The sequence below is a fragment of the Periplaneta americana genome, chromosome 8, assembly GCF_040183065.1.
Source record: "Periplaneta americana isolate PAMFEO1 chromosome 8, P.americana_PAMFEO1_priV1, whole genome shotgun sequence".
Lineage (NCBI taxonomy): Eukaryota > Metazoa > Arthropoda > Insecta > Blattodea > Blattidae > Periplaneta > Periplaneta americana.
In genome coordinates, this window is record NC_091124.1 from 113555069 (window position 1) to 113575279 (window position 20211).

General features: G+C 35.8%; 1 protein-coding gene across 10 annotated transcripts in view; it reads left to right on the forward strand.

Annotated features, from left to right (window-relative positions):
- Window positions 1-20211, forward strand: part of sws (patatin like phospholipase domain containing sws) — a 414790-nt gene that overhangs the window by 204896 nt on the left and 189683 nt on the right. For all 10 annotated transcript variants that reach the window (XM_069833425.1, XM_069833423.1, XM_069833427.1 and 7 more), the window contains 2 exons: window positions 6857-7089; window positions 13370-13552. In XM_069833425.1, coding sequence (XP_069689526.1) covers window positions 6857-7089; window positions 13370-13552 — 416 coding nt within the window. The remainder of the gene's footprint in view (window positions 1-6856; window positions 7090-13369; window positions 13553-20211) is intronic.

Consider the following 20211-nt stretch of genomic DNA (forward strand, 5'->3'; position numbering starts at 1 on the left):
AGATGGTGCATTGCTGCTATAGACAATTTTCAGCAGGATGCCAAAATGTCCATGACGAGGAGGCCAACCATCATCACAGACGATCTTGTGGAGCAATGCACCATCTGCTTGCTCATGACGTTAGGCCCATAGACTTGGGACAACAGACGATAAATTTCAATCGACGTTATGCACTATGCATTCAAAAACTTTATCACTGATTGCACTTCACACGCTGCGGAAGCTGGAATAGGAACATCCATCTTCAACTAATCCAACAAAGCTACTGAGAGCACTCAGGAAGTTCCGCTACCGCATGCGCCATGCCAGGACATTACTCTATCACGTACACACAGTCGCTTCGTGCAACATATGGTGTGCTAGCTGTGGGACGAGTGGGAAAGTTACTTTATGGACGCACTTCATATTTATGTTGAATCCAGTATGTATTACACTGGTGGGTCAGAAGAAAGAAACAGCTGAAGTTTTTGGATGGGGCAATGTAATTCTGTAATTCTAAGTGTTGTGCGACTTTCCGACTTTACAAGGACCATACCAAAACATCATTTGCAGTCATATACATTTTATGCTACATTATGTTTTCTCTTGTACATCCTCAAATGTGGCATTAGAACAGGCAGAATATAGGTATATCGTCGAAAATATAAACATCCTTGAATTTTGGGGATGTTGTTACCACTCGGACTCTGAATATATTTTATTTATGGTATCACCCTTGTCCCAGGAATTGCATAATATTATGTTCCTTTGAATCTGTGTGGGTCATTCCATACAAAATTTTAAAATTTGTAACGTCAAGTTCTGGATTTTTTCAATATTCTAGTAAATGAATGTCATAATAATAAATAGTTAAATGGCCTAATATGAACTTCATCTCACCAATGATTCAAAAGTAATGAAGGATGAAATATTCGGGGAGTTGATATGTAGACTATTGTTAAAAATACTATTAAAATGACATGCTTCATTGTATCAACGTAAAAATTGTCCAATACAATGATGACTCTCTATATTTAAACTTACTTCTGAGTTATTATGGATTTTTACTTCGAGCATGTATTAAAACTTATAGTAAAATAAAGAAATGTTAATATTTTAAAATCGAATATTTTTTTACCATGCTCTATTTTTTATGGTGAGATAGACAATTTCTTAATCTATTACAAAAATTTTATGATGGGATCTCTAATACTTTGGAAAATATTAAATAAACCAGAATTGCAAATTTTGCCATTAAGGATCAAAGTCGCGTGCAGTGTATTACGTCACGTGCTCATACCAGACATCCACACGCGCACTTAGCGATCGATATGGCAAATGCTAGATGTTGCGACATCCGCTTAACTGTACGCTAATAGATTTCACGTGAGAGTTTGTTTTTTTTCCTGTTATAATCTCAGCGCAACTTTTTCCCTTCAGTTTAGAGGGTGATTCTGTTCTGTTCTGTCATTGTAACTTTTTCCCTTCAGTTTTGATGGCGAATTTGATCTGTCCTGTTGTTGTAAGTTGTAAGTGTTCAATATGCCTAAATTAAAGACGAAAAGTTGGCGTCATCTGTGGTGTTGCAACACTTTCGGACTTTAAAAACATACGTCACAAGTCTGTAAAAGAAAAGTGACAAGTACCCTGTGTAAAAAGGTCCCGCATTTAGTGGTAGATGATGCTATTTGAGAACGCTTTTGCCATAAGATTTCAAAAATTGAAATAATTAGTGAAGTTGCTGGGACTGAAAGTAAGGTCGACAAATCAACAAGCGAAAAAGAATGTTTACAAACAGAGGCAGGAAATTCGAGTGAAGAAGCAGATGCTCCTGAACGTAAGGAACTATAAATGTACCTATGAGAAATCTATCAGAAATATTGACGTCATTGTTACAGAGAAATTTAGTAGAAATTTACTACAAGGAATGGACGACAACTGACAGGGCCAATATGATTTTAGTGAAAAGTGACTGTGTAAATTTCATTAATAACTTCATTGGTTGGCTTAAAAAATTAAAGATACTGTACACAACTTCATTGCAAAGTCCCAAGCAAATTATTTAAAGTAGCTGAAAAATGAAATAAAGCCTGGTGAGTTCATTATCATTGGTGATTTTTCAGAGAATTACAGTTTCATTATTCAGGATGCTACACAAGGTCATCACTGGAGTACTTCTCAAGCAACAATACACCCATTCACAGTATATTACAGAAATTCAGTTGGTGGTAATATAGAGAACCTTTGTTTTTCAGTAATTTCGGAGTGCTTAGTTCACGATAGTGCAACAGTTCATGTTTTTTAAAGGAAAATGATAGAACATCTGAAACGAACACATACCGAAATATCTGAAATATATGATTTCAGTGATGGAGCAGTTAGCGAATATAAGAACGAAAGAAATCCGTTAATCTACTCAATCATGAACATGATTTTCAAATACCTGCGGAGTGGCATTTCTTTGGAACTAATCACGGTAAAGGACCCAATGACAGTGTAAGGGGTACAATCAAGCGAATCGCTGCAAAAGCCAGGGACTCTAATTTCAACTCCTAAAGGACTGTATGATTGGTCAAAATGCAATATATAGGGAATTATTGTGTCATTCACATCCATTGAAAAACATGAAGAAGTAGTTATAAAATCTAAATTCTCAAAGATTTGCCGGCCTCAAGACTGTTCCTGGAACAAGAAGTGTTCACTGTGTGGTTCCAGTTAATGGAAAGTTAGCAATAAAACCCTATTCTGATTCATCAGAAGTACCGAATCTAGTTGAAATCAGACATGTGATGCACACCGGTCGTCAACGCGGAAAAACTTCTCGCAGTGACCAGCAGCAGTGATGGCGCATGGCGCAGCGGCATAGATCACCCTTTACATGGCGAGTTGTTTTAATTTATAACTTCCTTATTTTTAAGATCCCATTATTAAAATTTGACAGCCTAATGAAAATGCTCAGTGAATTGTCATTTATTTTTTTCATGCGAATTGAAGTATTCGATTTTATGTCATGGCGTTTTTTAAATATATTTTTTTAATTTCTTTAAACACAATTTTCAGAGCTGCACTGAATTATAGTATCTTAATAACCTATTTTGTAAGCTATCTAACGATATCTTAAAAAAAAAAATGTTAGTAATTATTCTTATGGTCAGAAAACAAATTTAAAATAGAGCTATGTGCTCAAATAAAAATATTTTAACTGCCTATTACATTTAAACGGTAGCTGTCGCAAACATAATTTTGTACATGATTAATATATACGACATAAAGAGTTGAATGTACAATTTTTAACAAATTTGGAGATATGAATGTTTTTCGTCATACTGTTTTGCATGGAATTACCCGTGTGGCAGTGTATTAATGTGACTTACAATATCTTCAGATGGAACATAAAAAAATACCGGATGCCTGTTGTGTGTTCATATGCAAATTTGAAAATTATTAAGTGGATGTTGTAAACTGGCCTTAGCTGTAACTCTTTGACTGATCCATCAATTCCATCATATGAACCTTTGCTATAACTTGGTACAAATAAATACCATTTAGCCTCTATACTAAGGAAGTCTCTTTTTATGAATCAGCATACTTGTGAAATTCTTATTATTGTTGTGTGAAGTCCACCATTACGTGTAAGAAATGTTGTGACGAAATATATATCAGATATCATATTGTTTTTGTACTAGCAGTACCATAAAAAAAAGTATATTTTGTAGATCAGGATGCTTTCCCCTAAGATACTCAGTTAGGTCTACAACTTGTTGAAAGTAATTGATAGGTACAGTGCTATGTTTCATATTAGTAATGATACACTTAGGTACAGGATGACTGTATTCAATGAAAACCACAAAAAGGAGCAACATAGAGTGATCATTGACCCAATGAATATCTTGAACAGCATGTTCAGAAAAATCGCCTAAAACCTGGATTGTTGTTTGGCAATGTAATGGTGATTATGGAGGTGGCAGAGTTTGTCATCTAATTTTTCAATAAATTTGTCACGCATATCACAGACATGTGGTGGTGGTGATGGTTGTTTATTATTATTAATACCATTATTATTAAAGACCGGGTTTCCATACACAAGTACTTGCGTCTTTATTACAACAATCACAATTACATCACCTTCGTCTTTAGAAATTTTTTCCTTCAATGAATTTTGACACAATATTTATTCTTGTAATTCTAATAGGAACTATAGCAACACTTTGCAATTTGATATAAAAATATAGTAAATTGCAATTTGCAAGCATGCTGCTTCTGCCTTCCTTTCAATATTTTGACCTGCAGCTTGTAACAAGTGAGAGTTGAGAATTGGGAGTTCCAGGGTAACAAAGGGAGAATTTAGTGGAAAGTCCAAAGACTAGTTGTCAGGTAGATGCCACGAAACCATATTACTATTAGCTTGCTTTTATTTTTTTCTTAATAGACACATAATGTGGAAATACCATATTCAAAAAAAGCAACATTCCTAAAAGGCACTAGCCTATTATGCAAGTTAACATAATGTGACTTTTAACAATAATGTAACTTTTATTCACAACAATAATAATCACTTTCTATAATTGAATTTAAACACTCTCGTCAACAATGGGATTTCCACTCCACACAGCAACACAGTATTCGTTATTGCACTCCACAGGCGACAATGACAATTCACTTGGACTATTGAAAACAACAATGTACTCCTAATCTCAACTAATGTTCACAGAACACTATTTACAAACAAAACTGTCAGTTCTCAGTTCGCAGTTCGTTTGCCTTGGCTAGTTCTTCTAGCTCATTCACTCAAGTTCACAGTATATCGAACCCAAGACTTCCAGAGACAGTCCACTGAACTTCGAAATCAGGTCCCCCAACTGCAGTCCACTGCACGTCGAACCAAAGACTCTGCATACGCCGCACTCGCCAGGACGCTCCCACAGTTGTGAACACACTCACGTCGAACTCCGGTCTCGAAGCTGGCTTCACTGCTACACAAGACTGACTGGCTTGCTGTCCAAAAACTGAACTCCTCTCGAAGGCTGGCTTCCTTTTATTTGTTAGGTAACACTTCGCGAGCCTTCGATTTCCGGATGTTTCAGTTTCTCCAGACCCGCATGGCTGCAGCCTCCTCACCCCTTTGCCGCTCCGCCCGTCCTCTCGTGCGCCCTGCCCTCAATGGGACGCGTGATCGACTCCCGGCTGTCACAATAATATATGCACTAAAGTCAGAAAAAAGGGCATAATATGCAATATAAAAGTCTAAATATGTGCCATTAAATCTAAAATCTTTAAAATAATCATTATCCATGAATTTACTCTCAAAAAAGGTCAAAACATGCGACCATGCACAGAGAAAGTGTTGTTATTTGGAATAGAAAAGTCATAAAACGAATACTAGCAAAGTTTGAGAAGTATAAGCACCTTATATAAAAACATGCATTTACATGGAAATCTGGGCTCTCAACTTATTATATGTGTATGTAATAGCACTGCAATTGGGTATACTCCCATTGACAGTGATATATAATATACATTAACATTACAATAACACTGAACAACAAATTTTTAGTTTTTGTCTTGCTCCGAAATAAAAAATAGGCGAATATTACTAATATGTTTGCCCTAAATCTGAATTTAGAATCCAAATTACCCCATCACATACCATTTTCCAGGGAAAGTGAATTGAATTTTTTATGAAAAAACTTCCTTTTTTAAATTTTTCGCTGCTACTGATAAAATTACAACACACTAGGGATTCAAAATGCCTCATAATACTTGAAAAAATGTGTACTGGATACAAAAATGATGTTACATAGATTAAGACACAAAAGATCACAACAACAATAAAAATATTTCAAGTTATAATGAGAAAAATCTCGAAATTTGAACTTAACATTTAAAAGAATTTTCTGGATGACTTCAGTTTATAACTAGACCTGGGTCTGTCTTTTACAAGAAATGAACAATAGTCTGCACGCATGCTGGATGATGATCTTCATTTATATCACCTTTCCATTTCAGATATTTCTTGATGAAATCTTTCCCCATGCTCGTCGCTTACCATTCCAAGGTTAGAAGCAAAGAAATCCAATGAAAATGTAAAAAGTGTATTTTGAGAGACATATTACACTCCATTTTCTCATATGCACTTAACATGATTTCCATAAGTTCGGTGTAGTTGTCTGACCTAGAATTTCCGAGGAAATTTGAACAAACACCTATGAAAGGCCCTAGAATTTCTGAGGGAATTTGAGCAAACATCTTTGAAAGCACACCATGCCATCTTTTCTTTAACGGAAAGTTTTTCCTCACACAAAGAATCAGCCATAACTTTGTGAATTTGTGGACCGATGAAAATGCCCTCTTTTAATTTTCCTTCACTCAAACTGGTAAACTTTTCTTTTAAATACTGAAAATCACACCTTTGTATGTTCATTTAGACTTCACTTTGAACTGTTATGAAATTTACTGACTAGAAAGGACCAATATCTGTTTATTTGTTAGAAGTACAAAAGAATATGCTAACAACCATAAGAAACCGGAATTAGGTCATAAACTCATAAAATGCATTAGTTTTTGTTTTGGTTTACAATCCCCAACCCACACAGATGTTTACTGGGGAAGTGCTTATTGAAAAGTGTAATCATAGTATATCTTAAAAACCTTATGTAACACGAAGAAAAGAGGTGCATTTTCGGATTCTGCGCACACCAAACCATAAGGGACACACTATTTTAAGTCTGAGCAAAATTCTTGTTATTCATTGTAATTACAGTAATAAAATAACGCAATTACAGCAATAAAATAATGATGATGATGATTATTATTATTATTATTATTATTATTATTATTATTATTATACTATCATTGATCATCATTTGATCTGTTGAAGGTTCTACTCTTCGTTTAACATCAGATGTAATCAGAAAGTCTTTAGGCTCATCAATTCTAGATCCAAATAATGAATATCGTCTTACATCATGGCTAGCCCAACAAGAAGACCAGCACAAGATAGCACTCTACCAATGTGATATGAGCTTTACACCATGGACTCAGCGGTGTGTTCGCCAGGCAGATTGCATTTTGATTGTAGGCTTGGCAGATAAAGGCCCTGGTATTGGCAAGGTAATGTAAGATTGTTTTACAGTTGTATACAGATATTGGTATTTATGCTCCAGTGGAAGGCAAGGAAGAAGAAAGCGAAACATTTTATAACAATTTACAAAATATTGTTAGTAAAGTCAGTAAGTCAGGTATACTAATTACGATGGGAGATTTTAATGGAAGAGTAGGAAACACAAAAATTGACCAGTTTGCCAGTACCCATGGAGAAGAAACATGTAATAGTAATGGCCTTAGACTGATTATTTAATCATTTTAAAATTATGAACACTTTGTTTGAGCACAAAGACAGTCATAAATTCACAGGGGAAGCAAGAAATTCAAAATCAATTATAGATTATGTACTTTGTAATGTTAAATTATCAGAAATGGTTCTAGATGCTAGAATATTTGGAGGCCCTGAGTTGGAAACCGACCATTACATGTTAGTAAGTAATATAATCTAAATTTAACAGAAGAAATACTAAAATCAGAAGTAAACACTGAAATACTGAAACAATTGTCTTTAGAGACAATTAATATTAGGTACCCTCCACAAAACTGGCTTCATTTATACACCGACGGATCCTTGATCTCCAGAGAACAAGGTGCCGGTGCAGGTGTTACGTGCTGTCTCTTCTCACTTTATAGACCTCTTGGATATGGAACAACAAGTTTTGATGGTGAAATCATTGCAATAAGGGAAAGTCTCAGGAATCTTCTATGCCACATCAATAAATTTAGGAATGCAGTTATATTGTCAGACTCCAAAGCAGCTATTCTATCAATCGTCTCTAAACACACACCTTCATCTCAAACAGCAGAAATAACTAAAATGCTCTCTCAATTAATATCACTCAATAAAAGAATTGTATTCCAATGGATACCATCCCATTGTGGAATCCTGGGAAATGAGAATGCGGATGCTTTAGCAAAGAAGGGCAGCACTGCTACTTACAGACCTATTACTAAATCTACGTATTACTCTGTGGAAAGATTTATTAAATCTACATACTTAGACTTCAACAAACAAAATTTGATAACACAATCCCAAGGAAAAAAATGGAATTCTCTGCATCAAAATCCACAGTTAATTCCCGATTTACCACGAAAATCGTCTGTAGCTGCATTTAGATTGGCAATAGGCCATGATTGTTTGGCCAAACACCTGCATAGAATTGGAATATATTAGTCCCCTAACTGTCCATTGTGTAACTCAAACCAAGAAATGGATTCGGAACATCTCAAAACCTGTGCTTCAGTGGCTGGTCATGGTAATATCTTTGAAAAATATTGGAGTGCAAGAGGTCAAATGACTTCATTGTCAAATGCCTGGCATTAGAAAACAACAACATGTTAGTAAGTCCGATTCGTCTTAAACCTAGGTGGTATAAAAAGAAATCAAAAGCTATAAATAGAGATTGGTCCTTCATAATTAATTTATTTAGACATTTTAGCACTATCCAATTTTATCAAAAGAGAATGGATGACCTCTTAGTTAAAGCACCAATCCACGATAAAGTCGAATATGAATGGCTCACTCTGCGAGATATTTTAGAACAAGCCACTAAAGAAAGTCTGGGAGTATGGAATAAGAAAAAGGATTGCGAAAATGGAATACTGACATAAAACAGATAATACAGATTAAAAGACAAGTGTATAATAAATACCTCTCCACTAAGTCTGGATAAGATGAAATTGATTACCATAGAAAGCGAGCCATAGCGAAGAGAGAAGTTAGGAAGAAACGCAGACAGAATTGAGATGTACTGAGGGAGTCCCGGCAAGAAAGTGCCAAGCCACATTTTTGCACGTCTTTTGATATAAGGCAAGTTCAATGTTTGATCAAATCCTCAAATCACAGAAAAAGTTAAATTTTGATTCTACATGTCTAATGAGTTTCTTTGATATATTTTAAATTAAAATGTGAAATATATTGTACATATTTTTTATTATTCTATATTAAAAATTTATATTTATATGTATACTGTTCTGTGGCTTGACACTATCTTGGCCAAAAGAATTACTAATTATTTAGTGTGAAGTTTTATTGACATTAGAAATGTTATATTTTCAACTATTATTTACCATTCTTAAGACAAAGAAACTTTATATTAATTTCGTTACTTCACAGAAAGACAAACAATAACCTAAAATATAGGGTATTTCAAAAGTCAGTTCAAACATTAAACTCTTATAAATATTATAATATTTGAGATAGGGAAAAAACAAAAACATCACAGTGTTGGGCAAACAATGGGGTTCACAAAACATTGGGAAAATGTCTGCTGTTCTCTTCTTCAACCTACAGCATTTTGTCTGCGACACCATGCACAGCATTTTGCAGATAATGTCTTGGAATATTGAAAATTTCTTGCGAGATGGCATCTTTCAGTTCCAGTAGGGTTGTTGGATGTGTCAGGAAAACTCGTTGTTTAAGGTAACCCCACAACCAAAAGTCGGCTGGATTGAAATCTGGAAATCGCGGAGGCACATTGTTGGAAAGAATCTACTGATGACTTTGGTCGGAAAACAAACCTCAATTACGCATGTTAACTCCACCATTAATTTTTTAGTAGGTTATTTTACGACGCTTTATTATCTCAGGTTATTTAACGTCTGAATGAAATGAAGGTGATAATGCTGGTGAAATGAGTCCGAGGTCCAGCACCGAAAGGTACCCAGCATTTGCTAATATTGGGTTGAGGGAAAACCACGGAAAAACTTCAACTAGGTAACTTGCCCCGACCAGGAATCGAACCCTGGCCACCTGGTTTCCCGGCCAGACACGCTAACCGTTACTGCAGAGGTGTGGACAATAATAGGATAAGACAGACTTACAGTAAACGGGGAGTGCTACTACAGCATGTTACAGAACTTCTTCTTCCCTAGACTGAGGAATCGTGATATGGAAAACATAATCTTCATGCAAGATGGCGCTCCACCCAACTTCTTTATCTCTGCATAACAATTAATTACGCAGATGTTTGGCGATCGTGTCTTCAGTAGGCACTTTCCAATAATGTGGCCTCCGCGATCTCCAGATTTCAATCCGGCCGACTTTTGGTTGTGGGGTTACCTTAAAGAGCGAGTTATCCTGACACATCCAACAACTCTACTGCAACTGAAAGATGCCATCTCGCAAGAAATTTTCAATATTCCAAGACATTATCTGCAAAATGCTGTGCATTGTGTCGCAGACAATACTGTATGTTGAAGAAGAGAACAGCAGACATCTTCCCAATGTTTTGTAAACCCCGTTGTTTGCCCAACACTGTGATGTTTTTGTTTTTTTCCTATCTCAAATATTATAATATTTATAGCAGTTTAATGTTTAAACTGACTTTTGAAATACCCTATACATCTTCCACATCATATTCCCCATCATGACCATCATCATCAGATATCAAGTTGAGATAAAAGCCATGGTTGATTGGGGGACATATTCCATTAGCTTCATTACATCTGTAAGTATGATTTTCTTTATTTTCACAGGTCCCACATTTTTCTGTCTATAGTCATGGTACTTGCATTCCCTTTCTTCCAAGAAACCTCTTCAAACTCCATATTCATTCGTCCTCTATGATTTTGAAGGTCGTCAATGCTCATAAATGATTTTTTCCGAACTCTCACTGACCTTCCATTAATTTTAATTCTGAAAATGAAAGTATATTGTTTGTAGCAATTTTCTGGGGAATTCTTCTTGTACCTTCGCTTTACATGACGGCCTCAATACTGCTGAAGAGATAAGTATTGTGCTTTTCAAAGTCTCCTAAATCCCAGAATCCATTGAACCCTTTTTTAATTGTATCTGCATCTAAATCAAAGCATCTTAAAGTACATTTGCACATTTCTCTTACTGTTGCTGACGCGACAGTTTACCTGCTGTTGAAATATATTCGCGACCTTCATTTCTTTGTTATTTATTTCGATTAACCTCCTTTCTTATTTTGCACCCTCTTCCTCAGTGTAGGTTGTTTTCAGGACTATTGAATGGAGATCTGCCGTGAGCTGACTCTTTTTCTTCTTCTCGTGGCAAAATAGGTCTGTTGTGATCTTGAAGGAAATATATTACTGATATAGTTGAAACAATATTTTAATAATTAATTTTTTCTTCCAGTAATAAAATACTGTATTATAAAAGTCAAATTAGTTCACATGTTTATATTACTCAGAAATCTACTTGATGGTAATTCAATAATATGGTAATGCACTCATATAAATATTAAATATTTAGGACAAGAGAATGCCAAGCAACATATTACAAAAATTTAGGGCAAGAAAATGCCAAGCAACAGTTTTAAATTTAAGAATATCTTGACTCACATAAGGTAATAAAAGAAACAAAACGTTAGACATTAATGGACAGTATCATCACGTTAAATGAATAATGAAAAAGCAACTAGAAACATGTTTTTTTTTTTAATGAAATGCATACTTTTCCTACCACCACATCTACATTTAACACTCTGAGGGCAATATAATGCCAAGCAACACTTAACTGTATTTCAGTTTTTGATGTTCATTCTTCTTCAGAAAGTGGCAAATATTCAGAATCAGAGCTGGAATCACTGCCTTCATCACTTGATTCATTAGAAAACTTCAGCTTCCTCTTATGCACCATTCTCTCCAAACTACCTTTGTTGCTTGACACTGTCTTGCATTTATAGAAGATGCAAGAAGTTTTAGGACAAGAACATAAAATGGGTAATAGAGCCATCCATTAGGTTTTCTGCAGAAACTCTTGACACCATAATTTTAAATATATTATTTCCCATGAGATGGCATGATTAGTTCAATTTGGCCAAAAATGTGGCTTGGCACTTTCTTGCCGGGACCCCCTCAGGTTGTTGCATTTTTAGAAAGTGATATTACTCGTCCACAGTCACAAACTTTTAAAATTCTTTAATAATTAAACGATAAAGTCAAAGATAGCCTTGGAATAAATATCATCTCCAAAGAAAACTGGTTACAATACTTTCAACAGTTATGGTCTCGCACAAAACAACCTCCCTTTTTCTGATAATACAGTAGAGGAACATATTTCTTTTGATGAATTGACACATTCTAGATAAATTGAAGAATCACAAAACTCCAGGAGAAGATTCAATAAATTTAGAATTATTCAAGTATGCTAGTCTGAATTTTTAATAAGATTTTTGGGATTCTTAAATCTGCTTTGGAATGGACAAGACATCTCAGAAAACTGGACTAAATCAGCGATAATTCCCATTCACAAAAAAGGGGATCCAAAACTAAAGGAAAATTATAGAGGAATAAGTCTTTTGAACTCTGGATACAAAATATATACAAATATTCTCAAGAACAAATTATATGAGCATTATGAAGGTATCATTGGAGAAGAACAAAATGGTTTTCGTAAAGGCAGGTTTTGCTGTGATGGTCATAATAATAATCCATTTATTTCACTCTTTTTTTTTTCTTTCCATAAACACTTTAAATAGTTCATTCAAAACTCAAGAGGCTGCTGTTGTGACGTAAGTCCTCCTGTTATGACAGCCAATTCATGGTTACATATCGAAACAAAGGGAGTTCGCGTGATTGTACCTCGATTGTATGGCATCCTAATTTTAAGATCTATTTTGAGGACAGAAATATGCGTCTTATACACTGACAAATACAGAATCACTTTGAACTTAAAACTTGCTGTATAATTTTAATATTTAGACTTAGGCTATATCTGTTCAATGTAAAACACCAGTAATGAGCACAAGGGACACAACTGACACTGACTATAACAGCCAGCATTGCAACAGATTAATAAAAAATAATGATGGTATGATACGTACTGTGATATTTCAAAAGTGTGTTTTATGTGGGTTTAAAAGAATTTCATGGTAGTGCATTTTAAAAAGAGCTAATAATGATAAATTAACTCACTGTTTTAAACAATTTTAATTCACATGTTAGAAGTGCATCCAACATTATGATTTTATAGAACCCAAGATATTTGTTGAAAATGGGATGCCTTGTGATTTTTTTTTAAATTTTATGGGAAAAAATTACATTGGATACATTATGTGGTCGCATCAATTGTGTGAGTAAATACGCTAATAGTAGTCATCTGAAATGATTCACAAGACAGTGTCACTCAATTTTTTCATTAACTTTTTGAACTAATGAACAGATATATTTACCTAATTTCTTTGAAACATGCATAATACATACAAAAAGTTTTGATGATGTATTATTGTAGTTTGTTTCTCCTATTTCGACATCATCTTGCCACTTCTCGTCCTTGCAACTTCAATAAACTGTGCATTAAGAGTATGTTATATTTCAGATTGAAAAAGAAGTTGAACGTTTAACAATACGTACTCATAAGGAGCTGGTATTGTTACATCGGGAAGGAGCTGACCGGCCAAAGAATACAGTTGCATGGTTAAATAACAGGAGTTGGGTTTCTACACATCATCATATTCAATGTAGCAAGAGAATGTTCATCAGAAGATCTCAATACAGAATAGTAAGTGTTTCTGTAATCAGACATCATGCTTTCGTAAAATGTTACGTAATTAAGAGTATATGAAAGTCTGTTCTTCCTGCCTGCATTGCTTTCTCATATATATCATTTGAGGCCTGCTGTGGGAGAAAGAGTGCTAAAAATCAACCCTAACAGCAGTGCGTGACAGACAGTGCCAATCATCACTGAAACCACGTGTATCTGAAATTTTAAGGAAGCTATTTGTACCTTCCATGCAAACTCAAAAACATGGGTAATCAAACATGTGTGCATACAGTAGAACCCCAATTATCCGTCATCCTATTAACTGATTGGCAGATTATCTGTCTTTTTCTCACTCTGTTTTTTTTTTGCTGCAAAAAAAAAATATGCAATACTACACCTTATATTAGTACATATTTTTCTAGATGTGTTATTACTTATTACAAGCCTTAACCCTTACACGACACTGCTGGCAACAGGAATAGTTTACTTCTGGGTGTTTCTCCAACTTGTAAAATAATCCGTCTACGACCCAAGAACTTCCACACAACTTATAGCAAATTCGTACACCAATTAGTCCTTGTCCTACTATTCCTTTGGCCATGCCATATAATTTCTATACAAAATGTCTTCTGTGGGTGTCGAAAGAAAATGTGTTTTGCTAAGTACCGGTATGTAAAAAAAAGTTCAGATAATTGAGGAGTTTGGGAAGGGAGAAACTGTGTCTCATCTCGCATCAGAATACGAGATTGATGATACAACTGTGTGCGATTTATTAAAAAATAAGGATAAAGTGTATCAGATATTTAAAATTACAACACGAGATCTCCACTAATCTTATCTTCCCTCAGACAGCCAGCACAAGGATTTTTGTTGGCCTTCACAACCAAAATTAAATTAGTAAACTTCTGTTCCACTAAATAGCATATTAGACACAATACCACGGAAGAAATTGTATGTACTAGGGTCACTCCAAAAGTAATGCACAACATTTTTTAATTTATTTTTTATTCTACACCTTTGCAATTTATGGAGGTCATAGTTACATCTTTCCCACATGTATTCAAATTTAAGCCGTTCCCAAGAGTGGCACTATGATAGCACTCCTTCAAGATGGCTGCTGTACTTGACATTCATCAGAAACAATGTGCTGTTATCGAATTCCTGTGCTATGAGAACGAGATAGTGGGGAACATTCATAAGAGGTTGAAAAAAGTATATGGAAATGCTGCTGTCGATCGCAGTACTGTTAGTCGATGGACAAGCAGATTATCTGGTGAAAGAGGGCACGCCAATATCAAAGATACTCCTTGCAGTGGCTGACTCTGCACTACACGAAGTCCTGACAATGTGGTTGTGGCTGACAAATGCATAACAGTGAAATAATTGTTACTCCAAGTTGGAATAGGAGAAGCAAGTGTGTCCAGAATATTGAAACATTTGGGGTTAAAAAAAGGTTTGTGCCAGGTGGGTTCTGAGGATGTTGACTGAAGCCCACAGTGAAACCCAAAAAGCGGCGAACTTTTGTACCCATATGAGAATAGTGGAGATGAGACTCTTGCTTGTGGACATCATGCTACACGGAACCACTATTAATTCTAACGCATATGTGGCAGCTCTCAAGAAACTTAAAGCTTGACTGAGTCCTGTTTGACCACATTGGGAGAAGCAGAATGTTTTGCTATTGCATGACAACGCATGGCCACATGTCAGTCACAAGACCACAGACCAGATCAGAAAACTTGGATGGACAACACTGAAACATTCGCATTACAGTCCTGTCTATGCGATTACAATATCTTTGGTAAACTGAAGGAATCCCTTTGCGGAACAAGGTTTGAAGATGATGACTTCCTTGTGCATGCTGCTAAAAAGTAGCTCAGACATGTTGGTTCAGGCTTTAACCATGCAGGTATACAGAGCTTTGTTTCAAGGTGGCATAAGACAGTTGAAAGGGACGGGGATTATGTGGAAAAGTGACATTTTGTTCCTAAAGGATGTATCTATATCCTTTACATTCTGTAAAAATAACAAAGCTGTAGGATAAAAATCTAATTTTTAAATAAATGTTATGCATTACTTTTGGAGTGTCCCTCATATTATGCACTTAATGCAGGAAAATAAGTTATGATACAGATTATCCAATTAACTGTTCAGTCCACCCCCTTCATTACCACAGAAAATAGAAGTTCTATTGTATTGTAACTTTTTAAACTAAACAACAATGTAACTTTATTATCTCAACAATAATTCCTTTCTACAATTCACCTTAAACGCTCTCATCAACAATAGGATTTTCACTCAACACAGTATTCGTTATGGCACTCCACTGACGACAATGACAATTTACTTGGCTATTACGAAGAACAATGAACTGTTAATTTTAACTAATGTTCATAAAGCACTATTTACAAATCAGAACTGTCAGTTCTCAGTTCACAGTTCTTCTAGCCAGTCACTAGAGTTCACAGTATCTCGAACCACAGACCTTCAGAGACAGTCCACTGTACTCGAACTCAGGTCCCTCCAACTGCGGTCCACTGCACTCGAACTCAGGTCCCTCCAACTGCGGTCCACTGCACTCGAACTCAGGCCTTCGGATGCTGACACAGTTGCGGACGCACACTCGAGTCGAACTCCGGTACACAAGACTGGCTTGCTTGCTCTGGCTTACTCACTGAATGGCTGAATAAACTGAAAACTGCTCAAGTTCGCTCGCGTTTCTTCTTTTATAACCACAGCGACGTAGCCTGGAAAGTTCCACGCGTGTCCAGAGAACAATCCAGATCCTTCTCCTCTCTGCCAGCACCAGATGCGCGCGCAAACTCCCTCGCTGCGTAGGCCCTTTCCCCTCTCTTCTCTCCTCCGCGCACCATCCCTCAGTGCTCCGTGGAGCCCGTGTCGGCTCACGCGCGATCTGCTCTCTTGCGGGACGCTGGTCGTGAGTTCGAATCTCACGTCGCTGTCACAGTATTTACAACATGTTTAAGAATTTTTTTTATATCTAATGCAACTTAGAACTTCACTAATGTACATTCTTTTATGTTCAAGAATTAAAAATGCCGGAAATCTCTATGGGTTTACAAAGCAGGAAAACTATGTTCTTTTTGGACAGTTGTGTTGCTTATTCAAAGGTAGGGTTACTATATTTTAGAATTGAAAAAGTGGGAAAATTCAGAGCAAGTTTTATTTATTACACTTTTTTTACATATTTCTCACTGCCTCAAACTTTCGTCAAGAAATCTCTCTTACTACAGTGCCACAATGCCGTCATAGTACAATAGAATTCCTCGTATCCAGCAGCTATGGGACAAAGCCAGTACTGGATAACTGATTTTGCCGGATAATTGGAAAATACTTTATAGCTTATGTAAAGGCATACTGTATTGCACAAACATTTTTTTCATGTTGAAATTTAGTAATTTTCGTATAGATATTTAAAAATAAAGTTTTGAAATGCGTACAATGTTTATTTTTTGTACTGAATGTGGTAATGTACATTCATCAGTTCATAATTATTGTAATACATAATAGCGTAAAAAATACTTAACGTTTTCGTAACCTTATGAACAATTTTAAATAGTTGTCATGTGACGTGAAGAGCAATATAGCACTCGATGATTTGAATCTCTTTAACATGCCTCTAATGTCTGCCTGTATATATATACAATCTAGCACTCAAATGAAACTTTTACGCACTGTAGGAACAGAGAATTTCATACTTTCCTATTTAGATTTGTCCAACACCTTTTCGAAACAGGCTAATTCAATTGGTAAATTTAAAATTATCGTCTCTGCGCATTGTTTGCAAAGCCCAAGTAAGAGCTTACTGATCCTACCCTATCTACTCCAAAGTCATAACGGGGTTTTCTGTCTATGTTTTCATGTGTGAACAATATAAAGAGTAAACAATATGTGGCATGTGTGATCCACGAAAACCACTGACATCTTCCTCCGACTCTTCCCTTTTGCATGAATGACTTTTTTTTTTCTGGCCTAGCAAAAATTGCCGTTGTTTTGGTATTGCTGGTCATTTGGGTGCCGGATACGAAAGATTTTACTGTACTGGGGACATGTTACGTTATTTCATATTAACAATAATTTTACACTTTCAACATTTAACTTTTTTTGTCATCCATCCACCAAATTTCTTTCTTTCTTTCTTTCTTTCTTTCTTTCTTTCTTCTCCTCCTCCTTCTTCTTCTTCTTCTTCTTCTTCTTCTTCTTCTTCTTCTAATGCCCAACACTGGAAGATAAGTCCATTTGTTGTGTAGCAGTCCACTGAATATTTGACAACAAAAATATTTTTTCCACAGATGCATCATGTGCAGGTATGACAAAGTAATACTGTACTAGCTTTAATAATTTAACACACCCAGCAGAACAACTACTCATGTAGATCTACTTGATACCTTTCTTTGCAGTGTTAAGTCCTAGAAAAGTTGCACTCTACATCTTCATGTATGTTTTTAAGGAGCTTATTTCGGAATTTCTTTATAATTGCGTTATCGAAGAAAGGTAGAACGTATTTTCGTACTTGACTTCTAGTTGAGTCATTCGTACTGTAAACAAAAAATAAATTGAGCAGCAATGCCAATTTTGCACTGGAGTAAGGGTAAAAATTGCTGATGGAGAGGCAGGATCAGATACCTTGCCTGTAAGCTTTTTGGTACGTACGTAGATAGATCGATGGATGGGTGGGTAAGTAGAAAGTGAGTTTTTGTAAGATCGAGTATCAGTGACAGGTTAGGTTTGGTTAGTTCAGGCTTTTGGTATGCCTTGCATGTACGCATTTAGTCAGTAGGTGTTTATGGATAGACATCTGCCTTCCTTTGGTAATACAATTGTAAAGAATTACTCTTATGTCATCAAACAGTACAGAGTCAACAATAATATTTAGTTGTCTTAAAAATGACACACTTTTTTGCACTGCTTGCCATTCTGGCTCCTTTCCCAGAGTTAACCAGTGAAATACAGCCATATCACTGTACTGTGACATCCTCTTCCTAATAAATTGCAAGAAGCGGTGTAAAATACATGTGTCATTCTGAAATACATAAACCAGATACTCATTATCACATTTACTAGTAACATCTTTTATTTTTAAAGAGACGAAATTGTTTTCTGCTTTTTTCTTTCATGCTTGAATCAAATACTCTACTCACTAGAAGCATAATAGCTAGTTAACTGAAGAATATAAAAAGGTAAAAATGAAATAAATAATGTAGTCAGGAAAGTAGGTGGTTTTTTGTATTTTATAAATACTTAAATGGGGGTTGAAAGTGAGTCTGAAAAGTGGATAATATGGTAACACTATCGAAAGGATACAGACATAAAAAAAAAATGTGAAAGTTCAGTTCCCTCCGCTCCTCCCTCCTCCCATCAATTATACTGCATTGTGCAAACTCTTGATCTCGGCGAACACTGTAGGCAACAGCTTTGGTAGGTAGCTATATACTGGTAATAAACTCAGATGAAAGTTTCAGTCTGAAGATAACGTTTTGAAGGCCATCTATTTTACATTGACAGCCTAGTGAGAAGTTACGCAGTCTATAGTGGTGAACTGTTCTCATAAGTGTATGGGTATAATGACTGGTTGCAGCTGAATTGTCAGGGTTAGGAGTATTAGATTTCAAGACTGGAACATTTACACATTATTAGACAACAATTGCATAATATTCTGGGTTCAGACGTCGACAGCAAAGATAAAGACTTGGCAAAGATTACGTACACATTGCATTCGAGAAAAGGAAAACCTCTTTTTACATGCACAACATCAACGAAAAAATATCTATAGTTCGACTTTCTCTGAGAGAAAAGTGAAGCTGTGGGTTCCTTGTTGCTTAATTGCAGCATGTAAAAGATCTTAACATATTAATCAAAATTGCAATGGTAGCCTTTCAATTGCCCATGTACCGTTTCTAACTTTTGAGTCTAGGTGTTTCTAGCATCTGTGATGCCATCTACAGTAGTGTGCAAATTAATCTGAACAACGTAATTACTTATACAAAAACACTCAAATGGGATAAAAAAAAAAAGGATCTAAGACATACCTCAGTAATATATGTGGCCTCCCTTGTTCCTAATAACAGCTCTGAGACGATTTGGCATGGATTCCACTAATTTCCCACAAATATTCTTCATTTCTTCATCGCGAAACCATACACCAATGAGGGCAGAAATCATCTTCTCCTTTGTAGAACAATCCATTTTTTTGCATTCTTCTTTTGCAAATTGACCACAAGTTCCCAATGGGGTTTATGTCGGGTGAGTTGCCTGGCCAGGGGAGTACCTGAATATTCTTCTTGTTGAAGAATTCTGTAGTTTTTCGAGATGTATGGCATGGTGCCAGGTCTTGTTGGAACACACTTCTGCCATCCGGAAATGATTTTTGCAGCTGGGGTACGATTCTGGTTTCCAGTAAGTGAATATATTTGTCAGAATTCATCATTCCCTTGATAGGTATTAATGCTCCAGGCCCTTCATGTGTAAAACAACCCCAAAACATTACTTTAGGGGGGTATTTGGGTGCTTGTTGGAGATGAGCTGCTGTTACTTTTTCGGATCCTTTCCGTAGGTACGTAAGAAACACGGTGGCCGTGGACCTCGAAATGAGACTCATCGGAAAAAAGTACATTCTTCCAGTCATTCACTGTCCAGTGTTGATGTGTAATTTTGCC